The sequence below is a fragment of the Piliocolobus tephrosceles genome, chromosome 1 (assembly GCF_002776525.5).
Source record: "Piliocolobus tephrosceles isolate RC106 chromosome 1, ASM277652v3, whole genome shotgun sequence".
Taxonomy (NCBI): Eukaryota; Metazoa; Chordata; class Mammalia; order Primates; family Cercopithecidae; genus Piliocolobus; species Piliocolobus tephrosceles.
Window position 1 is genome coordinate 191696117 of NC_045434.1, and position 23913 is coordinate 191720029.

Consider the following 23913-nt stretch of genomic DNA (forward strand, 5'->3'; position numbering starts at 1 on the left):
ATTGATCCCTTTACCATTATGTAATGGCCTTCTTTGTCTCTTTTGATCTTTGATGGTTTAAAGTCTGTTTTATCAGAGACTAGGATTGCAACCCCTGCTTTTTTTTGTTCTCCATTTGCTTGGTAGATCTTCCTCCATCCTTTTATTTTGAGCCTATGTATGTCTCTGCATGTGAGATGGGTCTCCTGAAGACAGCAGACTGATGGGTCTTGACTCTTTATCCAGTTTGCCAGTCTGTGTCTTTTAATTGGAGCATTTAGTCCATTTACATTTAAGGTTAATATTGTTATGTGTGATCTTGATCCTGCCATTATGATATTAACTGGTTATTTTGCTCATTAGTTGATGCAGTTTCTTCCTAGCCTCGATGGTCTTTACATTTTGGCATGTTTTTGCAATGGCTGGTACCGGTTGTTCCTTTCCATGTTTAGGGCTTCCTTCAGGGTCTCTTGTAAGGCAGGCCTGGTGGTGACAAAATCTCTAAGCATTTGCTTATCTGTAAAGAATTTTATTTCTCCTTCACTTATGAAACTTAGTTTGGCTGGATATGAAATTCTGGGTTTAAAATTCTTTTCTTTAAGAACGTTGAATATTGACCCCCACTCTCTTCTGGCTTGTAGAGTTTCTGCCGAGAGATCTGCTGTCAGTCTGATGGGCTTCCCTTTGTGGGTAACCCGACCTTTCTCTCTGGCTGCCCTTAAGATTTTTTCCTTCATTTCAACTTTGGTGAATCTGGCAATTATGTGTCTTGGAGTTGCTCTTCTGGAGGAGTATCTTTGTGGCGTTCTCTGTATTTCCTGAATTTGAATGTTGGCCTGGCCTGCTAGGTTGGGGAAGTTCTCCTGGATGATATCCTGTAGAGTGTTTTCCAATTTGGTTCCATTTTCCCCCTCACTTTCAGGCACCCCAATCAGACGTAGATTTGGTCTTTTGACATAATCCCATACTTCTTGCAGGCTTTGTTCATTTCTTTTTCTTCTTTTTTCTTTTGGTTTCTCTTCTCGCTTCATTTCATTCATTTGATCCTCAATCGCTGATACTCTTTCTTCCAGTTGATCGAGTCGGTTACTGAAGCTTGTGCATTTGTCACGTATTTCTCGTGTCATGGTTTTCATCTCTGTCATTTCGTTTATGACCTTCTCTGCATTAATTAGTCTAGCTGTCAATTCTTCCACTCTTTTTTCAAGATTTTTAGTTTCTTTGCGCTGGGTACGTAATTCCTCCTTTAGCTCTGAGAGGTTTGATGGATTGAAGCCTTCTTCTCTCATCTCATCAAAATCATTCTCTGACCAGCTTTGATCCGTTGCTGGCGATGGGCTGTGCTCCTTTGCAGGAGGAGATGTGCTCTTATTTTTTGAATTTCCAGCTTTTCTGCCCTGCTTTTTCCCCATCTTTGTGGTTTTATCTGTCACTGGTCTTTGATGATGGTGACGTACTGATGGGGTTTTGATATAGGTGTCCTTCCTGTTTGATAGTTTTCCTTCTGACTGTCAGGACCCTCAGCTATAGGTCTGTTGGAGATTGCTTGAGGTCCACTCCAGACCCTGTTTGCCTGGGTATCAGCAGCAGAGGTTGCAGAAGATAGAATATTGCTGAACAGCGAGTGCACCTGTCTGATTCTTGCTTTGGAGGCTTCCTCTCAGGGGTGTACTCCACCCTGTGAGGTGTGGGGTGTCAGACTGCCTCTAGTGGGGGATGTCTCCCAGTTAGGCTACTCAGGGGTCAGTGACCCACTTGAGCAGGCAGACTGCCCCTTCTCCGATCTCAACCTCCGTGTTGGGAGATCCACTGCTCTCTTCAAAGCTGTCAGACAGAGTTGTTCGCGTTTCACAGGCTTCTGCTCCTTTAGCTGAGCCCTGTCCCCAGAGGCACAGTCTCAGTTGAAAATGCAGAAATCGCCGGTCTTCTGTGTCGCTCGCGCTGGGAGATGGAGACTGAAGCTGTTCCTATTCGGCCATCTTGCTCCGCCCGATCCAATCTGTCAGGTTTTATGAAGATAGTAGAGAAGAGAAATTTCTTGGCTCTCTTCCATTAACGAAATGGGAAGGTATAAAGAAAGCTTTACTTTCAGATTCAGAAGGGCATGTGTATGGGAGCTTGTTCAGGTTAATTCATGACAAAATAACATGGAGTGTAAGGTGTTAACAGTATTTCTGAATGTTTTTTAATGGACTTGCTTTATGAAAGTAGGAATGATATCTTTTGAAGTGCTTGGTTTCTAGGATGACGTCGTAGCCAGACAGGGTTGTGTTCTCTGGTGTGTGCAGAAAACAGGAAACCCCTGTGCGTTTTGAAGTTTAATGGTAGTCATCAAGTTAGCAATTCTATCTAATACCTAATTTGTGGTTGTCCTAAAATTTGTTTATTTATTTATGTTTTTGAGACAGGCTTGCTCTGTTGCCCAGGCTGGAGCGCAGTGGCACTATCTTGGCTCACTGCAACTTCCACCTCCTGGGTTTAAGCGAAAATTCTCGTGCCTCAGCCTCCCCAGTGACTGGGATTATAGGCGCCTGGCACCACACCTGGCTAATTTTGTACCTAATAGAGGCAGGGTTTCACCATATTGGCCAGGTTGGTCTCGAAAATCTGGGCTCAAGTGATTCGCCCACTTCAGCCTCCCAAAGAGCTACGATTACTGGCATGAGCCACCGCACCTGGCCTGGTTGTCCAAAAATTTAAAAGTTACCAAATTCTTCTTATCTTGACTTGATTACTCTTTTTGTTCTTACTGTCCCCCAGCAGCCTACAGTGGATCTTCAGGGCAGCCTCAATACCCTTTGGATACATAAAACTTACACTTTTGATACTATATGTACAGATTTGGATCTGTTTGTGTTTCTAATTTTTATTTTTGAGTTTTCTTTTTCTTCATGTACCACACAGGAGACTTAATGGATTCTGTTTTCATTGAGCTTTTGCACTCAACTGTCTCTGCAGAATAGATTCCTAATTAAAAGAACTCCAGTGATAGACTGGCTTATGTATACTTAGTGAATTCATTCTCGATCGTCATAATGGGCAATGACTCTTTTGAAATTATATAGCTTTTGTTTTATTTAAAATTTTTTGAGATGGAGCCTTACTCTGTTGCCCAGGCTGGATTACAGTGGCATGATCTGAGCTCACCGCAACCTCCGCCTCCCAGGTTCAAGCAATTCTCCTGTCTTAGCCTCCCAAGTAGGAGGGACTACAGGTGCATGCCATGACGCCTGGCTAACTTTTTATATTTTTAGTAGAGACAGGGTTTCACCACATTGGTCAGGCTGGTCTCGAAATCCTGACCTCAGGTGATCCACCTGCCTCAGCCTCCCAAAGTGCTGGGATTACAGGCATGAGCCACCATGCCTGGCCAGCCTTTAATTGTTTTTTTTATTTTTATTTTTTTGAGATGGAGTCTCACTCTGTCATCCAGGCTTGAGTGCAGTGGCGAGATCTCTGCTCACTGCAACCTCCGCCTCCCAGGCTCAGATGATTCTCCTGCCTCAGGCTCGGATGATTCTCCTGCCTCAGCCTCCCAAGTAGCTAGAATTACAGGCATGCACCACCACACCCAGCTAATTTTTGTATTTTTAGCACAGGTGGGATTTTACCATGTTGGCCAGGCTGGTCTTGAACTTCTGACCTCAGGTGATCCACCGCCTCGGCCTCCCAAAGTGCTGGGAATTCAGGCGTGAGCCACTGCGCCTGGTAAAATTATATAGCTTAAAAAAACACTAAAAAATACAAAAAACTAGCCGGGCGAGGTGGCGGGCGCCTGTAGTCCCAGCTACTTGGGAGGCTGAGGCAGGAGAATGGCGTAAACCCGGGAGGCGGAGCTTGCAGTGAGCTGAGATCCGGCCACAGTACTCCAGCCGGGGCGACAGAGCGAGACTCCGCCTCAAAAAAAAAACAAAACAAAACAAAACAAAACAAAACAAAACAAAACTCGCTTTGAAAGCTGAGAGACATCTAAGCAGCAATTTTGTCCTTGCACCCACTTCCACAGTTCCTTTTCTTACCATTTCATATCTGGATTACTACATTGGCCTCTTTGCTTAGACTCCCAACATTCATTTGCTTTACTTCACCCCATTTTATAGTGGACTGTCAGATCAATCTTTTAAAGATAAATTTTATAATGTTACTACCTGTTGCCTATTGGATTAAAGCCCTAGGGGTGCTTTTTGTAGTCTCACTGGCAGCTGACATTAGTGATTTTTCACCCTCTTCTTATTGCTACCCTGTGTTGATGGCCAGTTTCCAGGTGGGCACCTGCTCGGCTTGCTTTCACTTCTGCCTACCTTTGTTCATTGTAGAAGGTCCTTTGCACCGTCTCACTCACTCTAAATCAGGGTTGTCCAGTCTTTTGGCTTCCCTGGACCACATTGGAAGAATGTGATCTTGGGCCACACATAAAATACACAATCACTAATGATAACTGAACTATAAAAAAAAAAAAAAAAAAAAAAAAAAGAAAAAAATTGCAAAATAAAATCTCATAACGTTTTAAGCAAGTTTATGACTTTGTATTGGGCCACATTCAAAGCAGTTCTGGGCTGCAAGTTGGACAGATTTGCTCTAAATTCTGTTCCCTTCTTTAAGATAGTTCTTGACCATCCTGTCCCAGGTTCATTTCTTCATTGGTGGTTGGTTGCTCTTCCTTTCTTCATCTGTAGTAAGCTGTGAATTCTAACAGTCTATACTACATTATTAGGCAGTGTGCTTATCTTAAAATTACTTATCCGTTTGACTGTGGTTTTTCTTTTTAATCTTTTAAGTTCCTTCAGGGCAAAGAATGTCTTTTACTGCTTTTTTTTGTTTTTTTTTTCCAGTAGTGTCTAATGCAGGCTGTGCATTTTACAGTATGTGCAAGTAGTACTTTTGGACATCAGCAAGTACTTCAAATACTGAAATTCATTTTTTCAATAGTCAGAAAAGCAATGTTGATTGCCCAGTTATGGGAGAGAAGATCAGATTACCTCATCTTGTCCTATACTCTGCAGTCTCCTTGATTTCATCCTTAGTGGTGAAAGTGCTATTTAAAGGCATTAGATACAAGTATTAACAGTGCTTAGAAAAGGTACTTAATAACCTGGGAAAACCTTTAAAAAATCTGTTAATTTATATACTGCATAATTATTTTAAAAATCTGTTAATTATAATTATGCAACAGATTGAAGGTTGCATTTTTAAAAAGCAGTATATTAGATTTCAGCCAAAAGAGGTGTTTTGTTAAAACACCACCATGTCTATGGAAGTCTGTTTTCAGTTGCAACAGTAGGGTAAAAATTTTAAGCAGTAATTACTACATGCCAGATTGTGATGATACCTAGTAGAGAAATACAAAGAAAATTATTGCAGATGTTGATTCTTAGACAGTTTTTTTGGTGATTTGAATTAAATTAACGAGAACATAGATTTTAACGTTTAAAAATAATCTTTACATGTAAGTATTGAGTAACATTAAAGTGGATGCAGGAAGAAATCCACTTTGCTTATATGTAGATTATTTTTAATACCATGAATATATACATATATGTAAATATGAAATGAGAATTTGGAAGATCTTATTCCTTCACTGAAAGAGAAGGTGAAAACTTAAAAATTCTTTGCTTTATATACTTATTTTTAGTTAAAAAGAAAACTGGCTTGTGATGGAACACTGGACATTTTTAATATTCCTTATTTAAGCAACAATTTTCAAAATGAGTTGGAAATTTATTACAGGTTGGGTATCTCTTATCCAAAATACTTGGGACCAGAAATGTTTTGGAATTTTTTGATTTTTGGAATATTTGCATTATGGTTACTAGCTGAAGAGCCTAATCCAGAAACATGAAATCTGAAATGCTCCAGTGAGCATTTCCTTTGACTGTCACATTGACACTCAAAAAGTTTTGGATTTTAGAGCATTTCAAATTTTGCATTTTTTTGGATTAAGGATGCTAATCCTGTATCAGCTTGCTTAAAAATATTTGAAACTTAGGACATGAGCTCTTTTCTTAAAATTGCTATTAACTTTTGCCCTTTTGAAATTACATTGAAGTGGCCAGGCGCAGTGGCTCACGCCTGTAATCCCAGCACTTTGGGAGGCTGAGGCGGGTAGATCACGAGGTCAGGAGATCAAGACCGTCCTGACTAACACGGTGAAACCCCGTCTCTACTAAAAATACAAAAAATTAGCGGGGCATGGTGGCAGGTGCCGGTATTCCCAGCTACTCGGGAGACTGAGGCAGGAGAATGGCGTGAACCTGGGGGGCGGAGCTTGCAGTGAACTGAGATTGCACCGTTGCACTCCAGCCTGGGCAACAGAGCGAGACTCTGTCTCAAAAAAAAAAAAAAAAGAAAGAAAAATAACGTTGAAGTGAAATGTATCTGCTTGAGAGATATGCCTTATTTATTTCAGACCACCATACTCTCAGTTTTTATATATTAGAAAATTAGTTGAAAATCATCACAAAAGTATAGTGTGAAACAAGTAATCCACAATCCCAGTGCACTAGCAAGCACCCTTCTGCTTTTATTTTTCTTTCCAGTCTTGATCCAAAAGGGAAGAATGCATGAGGAGAAGCAGTCTTTACATGTACAATTTTGTATTTTACTTTTAAAATTTAATGTTATTTTATAAATATTACATGTAGTCATTATGGCTATTTTTGGTGAGCCTGCACTGTTGTGCTACAACTTACTTGCTTGCTTATTCATTTATTTAAAGAGACAGGGTCTCACTGTGTTGCACAGGCTAGTCTTGAATTCCTGGCCTCAAGTGATCCTTCTGCCTACCAATATGCTGGGATTACAGGTGTGCTCCACTGCATCAGGCCCACAGCTAATTTATTGTTGAATACTTAGTTTGCAGTTTGCTTTCAACTTTTTTTCCCCCCTGAGACAGAGTCTTGCTTTGTTGCCCAGGCTGGAGTGCAGTGGTGCGATTTTGGCTCACTGTAACCTCTGCTTCCTGCGTTCAAGCGATTCTTCTACGTCAGCCTCCTGAGTAGCTGGGATTACAGGTGCCTGGCCACTACACCTGGCTGATTTTTGTATTTTTAGTAGTGACAGGGTTTCACCATGTTGTCCAGGCTGGTCTCGAACTCCTGACGTCAAGCATTCCACCCGCCTCAGCCTCCCAAGGTGCTGGGATTACAGGCCTGCTTTCAGCTTATCTTATTCTTTTTTTATTTCTATTTTTATTTTTTATTTTTTTTTTGAGACGGAGTCTCGCTCTGTCGCCCAGGCTGGAGTGCAATGGCGCGATCTCGGCTCACTGCAAGCTCCACCTCCCGGGTTTACGCCATTCTCCTGCCTCAGCCTCCCGAGTAGCTGGGACTACAGGTGCCTGCCATCACGCCCAGCTAATTTTTTGTATTTTTAGTAAAGACGGGATTTCACCATGTTAGCCAGGATGGTCTTGATCTCCTGATCTCGTGATCCACCCGCCTTGGCCTCCCAAAGTGCTAGGATTACAGGCGTGAGCCACCGCGCCCAGCCAAACTTGGCTTTTTAAAAAGATATGTTTTAATAAGTTAAAACTTTAAATAAGGCTTTAGTATAACTTAATATCAGTATAGTTCTTAGTATTTGTAAAATCACTTCATATACTATCTCACTTGATTTCACAACAACAGTCTGTGGTATGGAGAGACTAAGTTGTGTGAAAAATATACAGTTTTTACAAGTAGGACTACCACCTGTGATTATCAGTGGTTACCAATCAAACTTCTTCGTTTCAGTTAGTTCTGAAAGGTCCTTTCTCTGAGTTGATATCATCTTCTCTTAAGGTACTGAGAGTGTGGTGAGATATATACTAAAAGATTAAGAATTGTTTTGGTTGTTGGTCTGTCTTACCAGCTAGTTAAATATCAAGCATTCGTCTCCTGCATTGGCTACATTCCAGTGAAACTAAGCTTGTGTTGTAAGTTAGAGATGCTAGATAATAACATGATCAAACTGATCACGTCTGCAAGGTTGGTGCATCCATATTAGTAGTATTTCTTAAGATGCTCAGTTTCTGCTCTGAGAGATGCTCTGTGCGGCCTGTATTGAGTGTGTAATTAGCTACCTAATATTTTATTCCTTTTGAGAACAGTAGTTGCTAGAGAGCCCTTTTACTGTTGAGATCATCAGTAAACCTCATTGATAAATCCCTATTCAAATATTAGCGGTGGTATCGTCAAACAAGTCTAGGCAATAATTGTCTTGCCTCTTTGCAGTTCCTGAAAAGCCGTAATCATGGTTCTTGTAGTGTTGTTTTGTTGGGGTAGTTAATGTAATGAGATTTGTACTGCCATGGCCTAGGTGATGCCATGATCACTGTGTCTGATAGTTTGACATAGGAGCGTTTCATTGACCATTGGTATTGTCTATTGGCTACTACTTCGCTCTTTTAAAGAAGGATAGTAGCTGACTTTTTGGTTACTATTTCAGCATTGTATTATGTCATTACATGTGTTATCTCTTTCATTGTACGCAATAGGTCATTTTGTAGGTGAGAAAAAGCAGAAGAGGATAAAGGATAAAATTCACACAGCTGGGATTTAAAACTAGTTTAAAATAAAGTGATTGCAGAGCATTCATGGGTCTTTATCACTGTTATTAAAATAAATCTAGAGTTTCTTGATATTCTCCACTTTTTATTGTCTTAATCCGTGTTTTAAGGGTTCTTGGTGTAGGATTTTATGACACGATTGATTGTTAAGTGTGGTTTTGCGTGTTGTTCTTTTTTGTTAGATTGAAAGGAAAAAAGGTGTTTCCAGACAAAATTTAAAAGTGTCTCAAGTGGCTAACAATCCTTGTAAACCAGTGCTTGCCTTCTGTTTTGTTTTCCAGAAGCCTCATGAATAAGCTTACTGATTTTTTTTTTTTTCATAAGTTTTTTTCTTTTATAAACTTAGGATTCAGGACGGGATAAATAGTGTATGTGTGTGTGTGTTTCTCCCAGTGATTTGAGAGCAGACTCTATTGGTGGTGCAGTTAGGAATTCCACTTAATGAGACATTACAAGGAAGAGTACAAGGTCTATTTATTGTATTGCTGGGGATGATAGGACTCCCTAAGTCTTGGTTCTCAGTTTGTAGATCTTGAAATGGACTGTTATGGCCGGGCGCGGTGGCTCAAGCCTGTAATCCCAGCCCTTTGGGAGGCCGAGACGGGCGGATCACGAGGTCAGGAGATCGAGACATCCTGGCTAACACGGTGAAACCCCGTCTCTACTAAAAAATACAAAAACTAGCCGGGCGAGGTGGCGGGCGCCTGTAGTCCCAGCTACTTGGGAGGCTGAGGCAGGAGAATGGCGTGAACCCGGGTGGCGGAGCTTGCAGTGAGCTGAGATCCGGCCACTGCACTCCAGCCTGGGGGACAGAGCGAGACTCCGTCTCAAAAAAAAAAAAAAACTAGCCAGGCTAGGTGGTGGGCGCCTGTAGTCCCAGCTACTCGGGAGGCTGAGGCAGGAGAATGGCGTAAACCCGGGAGGCAGAGCTTGCAGTGAGCTGAGATCCGGCCACTGCACTCCAGCCTGGGCGGCAGAGCGAGACTCCATCTCAAAAAAAAAAAAAAAAGAAATGGACTGTTATTACTAATTCAGATGATTGGGTTATGATATTGACCCCACACTAACCAGAACAACAAGAGACTAATGTATGAAAACCAAAATGCAGTCTACTGATTTTTTTTTTAAGGAGAAAAAGCAACTCTTAGATGGACAAGGATAGTTTGATGATTGGCATGGTTGGCTATAGGAGGAAGCCAGTTCCTCTAAGAATATGGCTTGGTAAGCAGAGTTGGAGCCAAGGAGATTACTTGGGTGTTTTTAGTGTCCAGTGTAATTAAGCTACTATCTAACCAGATATATTGATTGCTTTAATAAGAATAGGCTTCTTTGTGTGTCATATGCCCTGCTCTTAAATGTGTCACCTGGATAATACTGGCTACATCTGACTCCTTGGGTCTCCTTTGCTTTTATTGGACCAATTCCTAACTCTTGTTATCTTCTTTTGGAATTGTCAAATTGTTTAATCCTCTTACTACCAAATTATTCTTTAAAACAGACTGTACATCTCTTTTGTGATCTGTTACTTTTTGCCTTGTCAAAAAAACCAGTCTTTATTTCCAAATTCTTGATGGGGTGGATAGGGACTATCTTTTCATAGGTTGGATGCATTTACGTTTTTGGTTATTGTATGTTAAGTGAAGATTTGGCAACTGCTGGTATTTATGCCAGTGGATTGGCAAACCAGGATATTTTAGCCAATGCTGTGGATGATGTTACCTGCAGAGAGGTTACTGTTGAATTTGAAATTGTACTTGGATAACACATTATCATTTGCTTTTATAATTCAGTAGTTTCTAACTCCTTTTAATATGATCAGATTTGAACAGTTAGGTATCTTTTAGTTGACTGTTGAATATAAGTGATTGCTACTAATTCACAGTAAGCTCAACATGTCTAAATTGATTTGATTTTGCAGAGTTAAAAAAGCCAGTTTTTTTTTTTTTAATGCAGAAGGGCTATAAGACAAATTTGGGGAAAAGATGCAGTGGAACAGAGGTAATTACTTTTTTTCAAATTCAAAAGGATTTTACTTTCATCACTTACTTTTAAATATTAGAAGTGGAACAAGAAGTGTTTCTTGAAAACAAACTCCTAAAGAAGTGTTTCAAATATACAAAAACCCTTACATATTCACAACTGTGTTGTTGCTGCTTAACAAATCACCCTAAAATTTAATGGCTTAAAACAACACAGTGTGTGTGTGTGTGTGTATGTGGTGTGTGTTTTAAGAGATAGGGTCTCACTCTATTGCCCAGGTAGGAGTGCACTAGTATAATCGTAGCTCAATGCAGCTTCAAACTTCTGGGCTCAAGGAGTCCTCCCACCTCAGTCTCCTGAATAGCTGAGACTGCAGAGGTGCGCCACCACTCCAGACTAATTTTTAAAAAGTTTTTTGTAAAGCTAGAGTCTCGCTATGTTGGTTGCTTAGTCTGATCTTAGACTCCTGGCCTCAGCCTTGCAAAACACTGGGATTACAGGTATAAGCCACCATGCCCTGCCTAAAACAAGACAGTTGTTTAAGCCTCACAGTTGCTGTAGGTTAGGAACGTAGGCATGGCTTTCCTGAGTCATCTGCTTCAGGGTCCTTCACAAACCGCAGTCATGATTTCAACTGTGGCTGCCTTTATCTCAAGGCTTGCTTGGAAAAGTTCTGTTTCCAAACTTACTCATGTGGTTGATGTCAGAATCCATTCTTCGCTGGTTGTTGGACGGAGGATCTCAGTTCTTGTGTGTAAATGACCCAGGGCAGAGGCAGAGTTCAGTGGGAAGCTGCAGAGCAACAGCTTTGTATATGTAGCTGTTGTCCAGAGATGTCTCTCTCTCGGCTTCATGTGGCTTCTCTGTAGGGCAGCTCACAACATAGCAGCAGTTATCATCAGAGTAAGCAATCAGGACAATAGATAGAGGAGGACAAGTAAGATGGAAATCACAGCTTTTGTAACATCTTGAAAGTAACATCCCATGACTTGCCTTATGTTATTTCTTAGAGGCATGTCATAGGTCTAGCCCACAGTCAGGGGAAGGGGATTACATCAGGGCATGAGTACTTGTAAGTGAACATCATTAAGAGTCACTTCAGATGCTGCTAACCACAGCAGTTGAGTGTAGAATCCATATGTTTTGGAGGAAAGGGAGAAAGACTAAGATCCAGAGACTTTTAAGAGCTTTGCTAATTTTGCTTCTGTCTTTGCCCAAGCACCTTGGTTCAGTCTTTTGCTTTCTTCTTTTTTTGCTGTAGTGGCAAAAACCGCAATTACTTTTGCACCAACCTAATAGCACTTTGCTTCATGTTTGCTGTATTGTTGTTTCCTTATGAGAGAATTTACCCTGAAAATAGCCTTGCTTATGTGTTCACCTGCTTCTGCTGGCTTTGCACATTATGACAACCTGGTATACTATCATGAAAGGTGACCGGATCCCAGAACTGATTTTTGAGCTGAAAGGCTGCTGCTTTCTGTAAGCAATTTTACAAATTATGGAAAAGACTATATTTACACATGTAGGCTGGAGGCTGGTACTTTTGGAAACCATTCCTTGAGGTTTTTTTTGTTTGTTTGTTTGTTTTTTGAGAGAGTCTTGTCTGTCGCCCAGGCTAGAGTGCACTGGCGAGATCTTGGCTCACTGCAACCTCCGCTTCCCTGGTTCAAGCAATTCTTGTGCCTCAGCCTCCTGAGTATCTGGAACTACAAGTGTGCACCACCATACACAGCTAATTTTTGTGTTTTTTAGTGGAGACGGGGATCTCACCATGTTGGCCATTCTAGTCTCGAACTCCTGACCTCAGGTGATCCACCTGCCTCAGCCTCCCAAAGTGTGGGATTACAGGCATGAACCACCACACTGGGCCCCCTGTTCCTTGAGTTTTAAATAAAGATTTACAAGTTTCTGGGAAGAATGAACTCTTAAAAATTTAAAGGACAAGAATGGTTTTGATCACCTTAGCGCTCTTTGCACTGTTATGTGGAGCATAAAACAAGTGAGGCCCTCCTTAGGCTGACTTTCTTTCTTCTGGAATACAAAAGAGTAGTTGCTCTTGCTTTGCACAAAATACGGGAGAAAAAAAAAACCAGAATTTTAGTTGGAGAAAGAGTATAACCAATAGGGAAAGAAATTTCATTTGTAATCTTCGGACAGGACATTTTTCTTTCTTTCTTTTTTTTTTTTTTGGAGATCGAGTCTTGCTCTGTTGCCCAGGCTGGAGTTCAGTGGCATGAACTCAGCTCACTGCAACCTCCCCCTCCTGGGTTCAAGGGATTCTCCTGCTTCAGCCTCCCAAGGAGCTGGGACTACAGGCACCCGCCACTATGCCCGGCCAATGTTTTTTTTTGTATTTTTAGTAAAGACAGGGTTTCACCGTGTTAGCCAGGATGATCTTGATCTCCTGACCTCATGATCCTCCTGCCTCGGCCTTCCAAAGTGCTGGGATTATAGGTGTGAGCCACTGTGCCCGGCCTTGCAGCAGACAGGACATTTTTGAGACCAAAAGGAGAAAAATAAGTTTAAAAATAATTCTTGAATTGTCCTTTGCATAGTTTACATTAATTTTCAGTATCCCCTTTGTGACCTGATTTGACAGTTATTTTACCTAGGTGTGATGTTTTTGAATACATTTATTGAGAACCTGTTGTGCTAGGCACTCATCAATAGTATTTCTAATCATCACAGCAACTTGAATGATATTTTCTTCATCAATGAAAAGAGAATGAGGTTCTGGGCAGTTTAGTAAAATTTCCTAGGGCACTTCAAAGTTGTCTAGTTCAGCTTAGCGTTGATCAGGGCTCTTTCCCATTTTACCCTGATCCCCACCCTCCCCCAAATGCCCTTAGGGCAATAAGCGGTATACCAGGAAGACTGCTACTTATAACTGTTCATTTTCAAGGAAACTTAAGTATCTGCGCAATTAAATACCAGACAAATGTGTTTTGTCCTAACCTTGTTTAATTAGTAAACAACAAATTAGGTCCTTAAGAGCAAAGTGTGTGGCAAACTGCTTTGGTCCAGGCAGTAACCCATGTCCATGAGATAGATTATAGAGCCACTTAAAGGTCGATGAAAATTATGCTGAGAAACCCAGAAATTAGATTTGGGAAGCAGAGATTTATTTTAGTGAGAGCAGAGTTTAATTATTTTTCCATTATCATTGGGTTATGGGTTAAATGGGAAAGTTAAACCTTTATTGTCAAGGAGAGGAAATGTTTTGTGCTTTCTTGTTTTTTATTGTGTTCCTCTGAAAAATTCAACTCTCCAGGTATTTTTGTGCTCAAAAATGGTGGTGAAATACTATCTGAAACGTCTTAGTTTCCTGTGTAATAGCAGTTGAAAACATAATTAGAGGAAATAAGAGGGGGCATTTTAGCCAGTAAAGCTGATGACCAGAACCAAGAATGATAGAGTTCTGTGGAATTTTACTTTGTAAGCCTGGTCACTGGTGCTTTGATCTAAAACTGTACTGTGTTTTGCTTGAAGGGTACTTTGCATTTTTTTTGTTGAAGCTAGTATAAACTTCTCATGTTGGCTTATGGCCAGCGATCCCTGTGTTTCTCTGAAGCATGGAGTGATTTGTGAAGTCACTTTAATGGCATTACCAAGTATTGTTAAAAAATTAATGGAGGTTAGGAGATTTTATTTCCCTTCCAGTAATGAAGGAATAGCTTTTCTGTCCTTCCAAAATCTTGGAATAGGTTAGTGTTGTGGTTGGGAAGTATTTTGGTTAATGGAGTCTCTGTGTATAAAGGAAGTGAATTTTGCCTCTGGCATTCCATAGCTCAGGTTCATAGCTGAGGTTCATAGCTGGGTTCATGCTCCAGCTTGAGTAACTTTGTCTGGTAGTTAGTACACATAGAGAAGTGTTTTAATAGTTGTAGATACTTTCTTTTTCAGTAAGAGTCTACTTCGTAGTTAGCTAATAGGGTCACTATTAGTTCCTTCCTCCCCTCCTTAAAAATCTTGGCATGGGTTAAGTGAATAATTCTAGTTATTTAAGTTGAGCTTCTATTGGATGGTTTGATCAGTGTCCCCACCCCTGCCCCCACCTTGCCTTAGGCCTCTCTGTGACTTTTACCAAATATATAGTAGTGCTCTGACCACAGTTGTGTAGTTGGAACACTTTAATTAAAGACCTTCAGGGCACGTGAGCATCTTCAGTACCCTTGTCTAAAAGAAAGTGTTGACTGCTGTACTTTCATCCTTTATGAATTCTTTAAAAGCATCTATTATTTTTAATTTGCAGCAGCTCTTGCCAGGTAAAAAGTTTTGGGAAACAGATGAATCCAGCAAAGATGGACCAAAAGGAATATTCCTGGGTGATCAATGGCGAGACAGTGCCTGGGGAACATCAGGTAATCTAGATCTAGCATCTGTACTGTGATTTATGCCTGTCTTAGAGCTCCTTTCCTCAGCAATTGGCAAGATATGAATTTTACATCAGTGACATAAGCATGTCAAGCAGTCCTCTCCTGTAGTATAATTGCCATTAAGGAGCTTATATGATGTGATTTATTAAAACATAATTAACATAAAATCAAATCTTCAATATTTTTTGAAGTGCTAGCCACAGGGGAATGGTCTTATTTGAAACGACCATAATTTCAGCTGTAATGTTTTGTTCTGTACTGCTGTCAGCATACTTGGAATTAGAAAATCCACACCTGCCATTTGAAGTTCATGTTTCTTTTTCTCCCCTTGCCCTTGTGTACCGTGTATGGAATGATCTATCTTTAAACGTGATTGGGACCAAATCAAGTCACTGGGCACGGACATTCTTCTGGCATACTACCCCTGAAGAGGGATGGGGAGAACTTATAGAGGCAGACACACTGACAGCAGAAAAAGTGACAGATGATAGGGAGGAAGGAGACAGAAAACCCAAACCAGTGTCGTGTATTACAGCACAACGTAAGCATGGAACCTCATGATGGCAGTGAATTATCAGAAAAGAACAAATTACATTGTTTTTAAAAAGGGCAGTAAAATCATATTTTGTTTTAGTAATACTAATAAAATATATTTTAAAAATCCTTTTACTTATAAAGGGATAAACATTTTTATCTACTCAGCTAGATAAACCAGATAAGCGAGATAAACTGTTGTATTCCTCTGCTATCCCGGATAAATGAGGAGTGTGTTCCATTTCCTTAGCTTATGTTGAATATCATACAGTGAAAGACATGATAGGAGGTTTTGGCTCAACTGACCTTGGCAAGTTTCCTGATTCCATTGGTTTATCCATGAGACGTCACTCATAATTTGTTTGAGCCTCTGGCTGCACTGTATCATGCTTGTGTATCTTTTTTGTAGATCATTCAGTTTCCCAGCCAATCATGGTGCAGAGAAGACCTGGTCAGAGTTTCCATGTGAACAGTGAGGTCAATTCTGTACTGTCCCCACGATCGGAGAGTGGGGGACTAGGCGTTAGCATGGTGGAGTATGTGTTGAGCTCATCCCCGGGCGATTCCTGTCTAAGAAAAGGAGGATTTGTAAGTTGGCTTGAGGAACTTGTTCCTATCTCTCTCTCTCTCTCTTTCTTTTTCCCCCTAAAGCAAAACATGCCTGTTTAGTGTCCTTAGATATTCACAGCATTAATTACAGGGTATTTTCAAACAACATTTGTTGTAAATAGAACTCAGCAAACATAGTAGGAGATGTAAACTAAACTTTTAAAAAATAAATTAATAATGTTTTGGGGGGAACACATTGATAGTCATGTGAGATGAGAACTGAAATCTCGATCACAGTTCACTGGTCTATCAGAAAACACCATTTTTTACTTTAAAATAAAAACAAAAGGAGGGTGGTGAAGGAATTTAAAACGTAAAGCTGATGATGGGATGTTAACAGGGAATTCCAGATTTGAGAGCAGTGATTTGCCAATACCCGAGAAACCTTAATATAGATCAGATTATAGGGCTATTCTTGTTTTGTTAGCTACGATTTAATTATAGAATCCTCTTTGGCCCTCCTTGAACGGCTTTGTTTCTCACACCTGGCCTGTCAAGAAGTTAGGGATTCTGTTAATTCTTTCTTATGAATTTTCTGATGCTAAATTGTAGTCAAATAAGTCTCTGTGTCTATAGCCTCTTTCTTTTTAAGTCTTAAGCATTTTTCTGTGAGCATCTGTGATAGCCTTTCTCAAAACAATTTCTTTATCATTAACTTTCTATATTGAGAAGTCTTAAGATGTATTTCCATTTGAGTCTTCCTCATTTTGAATTCTGTGACTGTTGTCATATTCCAAGTCACAGATAGGAAGGCCATGAGAGGCACTTGAATCTGTCTTCCCTCCCTTTCTCCTGTCTAAACTTGTTTTGTACTTTTTCAAAGCCATTTCTCTGAAGTCATTTCGGGCTGATATCACCTGATAGCAGTCATTTAAGAGATTTTAATATAATTCTTACAAATTATATTAATAATATTATAACTTTAATAGCATTTGTTGCTCAGTATTTCTTAGTGTTATACATCTTTTGCTGGGTATCAGAGGCTTGGTCCTGTTTTCCCTAATCCACGTTAAATTTTATTACAGAAACAATAGTTCATTTTTGGTGCAGCTTCCTCAAGTGTCAAGTACAGTTCTTGAGTACTAGCTATTCTAAAGCTGACCTGATTGCTTTTCGGTGTTTTGACCCTGCAGAGACCTAGGTCGGGTTTAGTAGCTTGTGAATCAGATAGGAGATGGCTCCTTTTATTTGAACCTTCCCAAGGGGCTGCTTGGGAAGAACAAGATCTACCCTTTGGATGTGAGTTATTTCTGTTTTTTCACCCTATCCCCAGCTCACCTCTTTTTCTGTCCCGCTCTTTCCTCATCTTATGAGCACAGATTCCTCAGCAGAAATTAGTGTTGTGCGTCAGTAGGTTGCTAGTGTGGTGAACTGGAACCTGTGACTCTAGCTGTGAATTCTCTGTCATGTGTGTGATCAGTTTCTAATTCTTGGGCACTAACCAGGAGGCATGTGCCTGCATTACTGTGAAGCCTGTAGGAGGCAGAAAAATAGTTGGAATTAGGAGAAAGATACATGGTGGGATTGAATCATTTTGCCACTTATTTTTCTCTTTTTAAACAATCATCTCATACAGTTATTTTGATGACAAAAACTATCATTTGTCCTGGGAGACTGGTGATTTACCTCTATTACAAAAGAATTGTGATTAGAGGAGGTTAAGACTTCAGGCTAGATAGATGGGGTCAGAAGATTGGACTCTAACCATCCAGATAATTTACTGAGCTTCTGAGGTATGCATAAAGATAAATGAAAATTTTGAGGTATGCATAAAAATAAATGAAAATTCTCCAAATTTGTGTTCCAGCTTCTTTTAGAAGGAAGATCGTGGGTAATGGAATATTATCCCATAGTTTAACTTAGATTGCATCTATAGAGTGATAGAAGCAGACTGATCTAGTGACATCAAGCCACTTGTTGGCATATACAGTCTTCTGGTGTCTGGAGACCTGTGGCTCAGTGAACCGGTTATCTTTATTATTGTTACTATTGTTAAGATGGAGTTTCACTCTCGTCGCCCAGGCTGGAGTGCAGTGGCATGATCTTGGCTCATTACAACCTCCACTTCCAGGGTTCAAGCGCTTTTCCTGCATTAGCCTCTTGAGTAGCTGGGATTACAGGTGCCTGCCACCATGCCCAGCTAATTTTTGTATTTTTAGTAGAGACGGGGTTTCACCATGTTGGCCAGGCTAGTCTCAAACTCCTGACCTCAGGTGATCTTCCCACCTCGGCCTCCCAGAGTGCTGGGATTACAGGCATGAGCAACTGCACCCGGCCAGTGAACTGATTATCAGCTTTGTGGTTGTATCCTCTTGATTTTATACCTAACCTGGCTTTGCTCTGCCTGTTGGTCAGGATGACACCTGACCAAAGCTCTTTTTGTGGAAGCCTGAGTCACTTCATGGTTGTCATAGTATGTATGCCTCTTCTTGAGGAAAGTGAGCCTTTTCTTTTTAAGTCTAGTCTGTCATTTAAAGTGTTGAATTCAGAGAACCAGAAAGATAGGATATCGGCTTCTTGTAGATAATTGTTCTAAAGGAGGAGTGGTACTTGGTAGTATATGGAGTCAGGGCATACAGGTATTTTTACTTTTGGGGTAGCTGTATCAACATTAACTCCAGTAAGCCTTGCTTTAATCCTGAGAGCTGAAAACATCATCTCTGACGGTATAGTGATTGTAGACCTCAAAGCAGGTAACTAAGAAGTTATTCTTACTGACAACAGATAATCTATACTCTAACTTTTCTGGTAAAGGTGGTTCAGAACTAAAATAAATCTCTCTATAGTGGTTTACAAACCATTTTCAGTGAACTTTCCTGGTTACAGCTAGATTGAAGCTGTTTAGCTCTTTCTCTAGCTTGAATTCATTTTGATTGTACAAATGGTCTCAGTTTAGTGGTTTTGGCTTCTGTGATAAGAATACATTCTGGCTAACAAGAAGAATCTGGCAACCATATTTTGTTCTGAGCATTCACTGTAAATTTTTGGTAGTATTCTACATAGGAATCTCAAACTTGAGAAGAGCAGCTTTCAGAATAATAGAGCTCAAAATATCAGTCAAATCTTTTACTTTTCTTTTCATATCCTTTATTTTATTTATTCTTGGAGTAGAACAGGTACCCGCCCCACAGCCCCCCATGGTTCAGGGTGGTTACAAAATGAGATGTAATTATTGTTTTTTTGAGGCCCGTGGGTGAGATTGCCATCTAAGGACCCTGCTGTCTGGAATACCAGCTGATCTTTTTCAAATAGGTGGAAGCCTAGCCAGCCAAAAAGTGGATCATGATTTCTACCTTGCTGGTTTATGGTGCCCAGGGAAATGAGAAGACCACTCTAAACTTCGATTAGGGTAATGACCAACTTTAACCTCACAGAAGAAAGATTTTTAGAAAAAATATATTGGGAAGGTCTTTCTGTTTGTTCTGTAGAGAGTATCTGCATTTTGATCTAGAGGATATGTACACATTCATAGTATGCATCTATTTGGGCCGTGAAACTTGATGACTTGTTTGTCAAGGTTTCACTGCATTTACTTTAGGTAATCAGTGCTACTTTACTTTCATAGGTTTTGTTTGAAAACTTCTGTACAATGTAATGCAGATAGAAGTCAGGGGTTTGAGTTTCCAGTGGACCTTAATTCATCTGCAAAATGGGGATAATCAAAACTCGACAAAGTAATTCATATGGCTATGTAGCATACGTGAAAATGCTTTGTAAACATTAAAAGTCTTACTACCCAAAGTCAGTGGGCCAACAGCATTAGCATCGCCTGGGAGCTTATCAGAAACTCAGAATCTCGGATCATACCTCAGAGCGAATGAATCAAAACCTGCGTTTTGACGAGACTACCCAGATGATTTGTATGCACATTAAAGTTTGATAAGCACTGCTGTCTGTGATAGGCATATCTCAGAAAACTCGGCTGGACAAAGAATCCAATGATTAGAGCCTTAAAAGTTTCCTGGGGGAAAAAACATAGTATGTCTAGCAATTTTTAAGCCTTGGTGGGGAGGGCTGGTGAGGGCACTGTGAAAAAGGCAATGGGGGAAAAATGTGAAAATTGGATAAAGTATTTTTTTAAAAAGACAACTGTACTTTCATGAATTTCCTTATTTAGTCCTTGGAACAACACTTTGAGGTAGATACTATTGTCTCTATTAATTTATAGATGAGAAAAATGAGTCTTTAGAGGGGAAGTGGGAGACTGAATTCAAACTTTGTTCTAATTTCAATTTTTAACTATATTGCTTTCTCCTGTGCCATAGTGGCATTGTTTGTGAGTAGAAATCCCCAAAAAAGGATCAGATTTAATATGTTAAATTAAGAAGTATTTCATGTGGCTAGCAGTTTCAAACTTACAATTTTTAATATTTGAAAATTTTTTTAAAATTTTTTTGAGACAGTCTCTTTCTGTCGCCTGGGCTGGAAGGCAATGGTGTGATCTTAGCTCACTGCAACTTCCACTTCCTGGGTTCAGGTGATTCTTGTGCCTCCGCCTCCCAAGTAGCTGGGACTACAGGAGTGCATGCACCACCACAGCCAGCTAATTTATATTTGAAAATTTGAATTACCAGTAGAGCTTGGCATTGTTGTACTTTAAAGGAATTAGACATTTCAGTTATTTGGCATTTTGTGAAAATGGGTAAGTGTGTGCAGGAGAAACCAATGTTTTAGTTAACACTGTTATAGTTTTTGGACTCAGTGTGTCAAGCAAGTATAAAATACTTCTTTGTAGAAAGAAGGGAGGAAAATTACTAATCCCATTAAATATGACTTCTCTGTGTGAAGCTTTCTTTTAAGATCACTGCAGTAAGAGTAGTACATAGATTTGAAATCTTCTGATTTTATTCAGAATAGATATATTAGGAAGTATTCCCCCCTTTATGTGAATCTTTTGAGGAAGCTGAGCCATAAGTGCATGGATTCTGACCTCAACAATATATAGTCCTACCTCCGTCTGCTTTTCTCCCAGTTCTTTGATATTTAGCAATTTCTCTCCCTTTCTGTAGGTATGGGATCTCTCAGCAGCCATCTTGGTTCCATTCTTGAGATTTTGATTGGGCCAGGCCACTTGAAATTTGAGCATTTTACTAAAGTTTGTATTTGAGAACTATAGCTTTGGGTTAACATTCAGCTAAAGAAAGCCCATAATTAAAAGATGCTGTTAAGCCTTTTTCATTTATTCATTTAGCTAATAGACTTTTCCAGTACTGTATGTACTAGATAATATGTAATAGAAAAGCAAATCACAAACCATGCCTTTCTGATGCTTATGTTGGATTTAATTACCTTGGTTCTTAGTTGTGGATACTTATCAGAGCTATTTGAGCAGAAGCTTTTCACAACATTTGCAGGAACCTCTACATACCAATCAGATCAATCTCTGGTGCAGAGGGTGGGCTCAGCCACCTGTGAATTTGAAAAAGATTGCGTTGCTTAACCTTAATCATAGAACCACTGCTTTGTGAAAATGACAATGCCCCTGGGAGGGCCATATTGGCTATATACTTGTATTTGAGATTTAAACCACTTAATTGGGACATTTAAGATTTTTATTCTTGATGTTGTGTATAGTGTTACATAAGAAATACCATCCCAGTGCGTCTATTACTACTATTATATTACATTTATGTAAAATGGCTTATCTTTATAAAACTTTTACACATACATTATTTCATTGTTATTCATAGTAAACAAAGTCTGAGAGATTGAATAACCTGTCCAAAGTCCTGTGACCAGTAAGTGTTAGCAGTTGACATAGAATGTAGGTTCTGTGCACCCTGGCTCAGTACTTTTTTTTTTTTTCTTTGAGACAGAGTCTTGCTCTGTTGCCCTGGCTGGAGTGCGGTGGTGCGATCTTGGCTCACTGCAACCTCCGCCTCCTGGGTTCAAGCGATTGTCCTTCCTCAGCCTCCCGAGTAGCTGGGATTACAGGTGTGCGCCACCACGTCTGGCTAATGTTTGTATTTTTAGTAGAGATGGAGTTTCACCATGTTGGCCAGGCTGGTCTTGAACTGCTGACCTCAGATGATCCACCTGCCTCGGTCTCCCAAAGTGCTGGGATTACAGGCGTGAGCTACTGTGCCTAGCGAGTTCACTACTTTTTAAAAGACTGGGCTAGGTGTTATGGCTCACACTTGTAATCCCAGAGCTTTGGGAGACTGAGAAAGGAGGCCCATCACTTGAACCTAGGAGTTTGAATTTAGCTTCTGAAACATAGCAAGGCCCCATCTCTGCAAAAAATATAAAAATCAGCCAGGCATGGTGTGTGCACCTGTAGTCATAGCTGCATGGGAGGCTAAGGTGGGAGGATCGCAAAAAAAAAAAAAAAAAAAAAAAAAAAATCACATAGCTGTGAATAGTTTATCTTAAATATTTTTCAGAAGTGTAAAATTTTCATAAAACTTAACAGCCCATTTATACCTTTCCTATTGTCTCTAGGGTCTTCATGTTTTTAAAATACCATTTTAAGTATCTTGAACCTGAGACTGCTGTCCATTAATGAAATAAAGACAAGGTCTCACTTTGTCCCCAGACTGGAGTGCATTGGTAGTGCATATTTTGTTCTTAGCATTCACTGTAAATTTTTGGTAGTATTCCCCATAGGAATCTCAGACTTCAGGAGAGCAACTTTTAGAATAATAGGAGAGCTCAAAATATCAGTCAAGTCTTTTATTTTTATTTTCTTTTCATATCCTTTATTTTATTTATTCTTGGAGTAGAACAGGTGCCCGCCCCACAGCTCACTGCAGCTTTGAACCCCTGAGCTCAAGTGGTCTTCCTGCCTCAGCCTCCTGAGTAGCAAGGACTACAGGCACATGCTACCTTGCCCAGCTAATTTTTTTTAAAACTTTTTTGTAGAAATGGCATCTCCTCTGTGTTGCCCAGGCTTGCCTTGAACTCTGGGCCTCAACCTAGATCCTTCTGCTTCTGCCTCCCAAAGTGCTAGGATTACAGGCATGAGCCACTGCGTGCAGCTGATACCATCTCTTAATAGTAGACTTTTACAGAATGGTTTCCTATTTGTGCTTTTGTTTTTACTCAGAAGTCAGACCTCTGCCAGCTGTTTTTATGGAGGGCCATTGTTGATTTCTTGAGGTTTTTTTTTGTTTTTCTTCTTTTAAGTAAACTTTCTATTGAAATACGACCTATGTTCAGAGAAGTGTACAAGCCATAAATGTTCATCTTCTTGAATTTCCTCAAAATCAAAACACCCATATAACACTTACCTAGATCAAGAATTAGAAAATTCTCTTGGGTCTCCCACCCTCTAAAAGAAGGAACCCACTATTTTGGTTAGGCATCAATAGTTTATTCAGAGTAGAAAACCAGGTATTTTGTAGGAATGGCCTGTACGATATTGGTAAAATGCAGCACATTGCAGGGAAATATTTGAAAATCTGTCCCGTGGCAGTATAACTGAGAATGTAAATTAGTGACTTAGAGTGCAACTTAGTGGTCAAGATTTCAGGCCAGGCCAGGCGTGGTGGTGCATGCCTGTAATCTCAGCTGCTGGGGAGGCCGAGGCAGGAGAATCACTTGAACCTGGAAGGCGGAGGTTTCAGTGAGCTGAGATCGCACCACTGCACTCCAGCCTGGGCAACAGAGCAAGATTCTGTCTTAAAACAACAACAACAACAACAACACAGAAGAGATTTCAGGCCAGTCAGCTTATAGATGAGCTGAGCAGGTTCTCAGTAAAGCCCTTGTGAAGAGCCCCTGAGGAAAGATAATGCAGAGCATTGATTTGACTAGTGCACATCCCCTGCAACCCAGCTGTCTTGCTTATTGAAACTTCCTACTGCTGCTTTATCCTCCTTTCTTTCCCCCTCTTTTTTAAAATAAATAAATAAATAAATAAATAAATAAATAAATAAATAAATAAATAAA

At 40.1% G+C, this 23913-nt stretch overlaps 1 protein-coding gene across 23 annotated transcripts in view; it reads left to right on the forward strand.

Annotated features, from left to right (window-relative positions):
- Positions 1–23913, forward strand: part of PUM1 (pumilio RNA binding family member 1) — a 143105-nt gene that overhangs the window by 52691 nt on the left and 66501 nt on the right. For 17 of the 23 annotated variants that reach the window (XM_023219388.2, XM_023219390.2, XM_023219401.2 and 14 more), the window contains 2 exons: positions 14757–14865; positions 15824–16002. The exons of 4 other annotated variants lie outside the window; for them this stretch is intronic. In XM_023219388.2, the coding sequence (XP_023075156.1) occupies positions 14757–14865; positions 15824–16002 (288 nt within the window). The remainder of the gene's footprint in view (positions 1–14756; positions 14866–15823; positions 16003–23913) is intronic. 2 more of the 23 variants (XM_023219389.2, XM_023219407.2) reach the window with 1 other exon arrangement.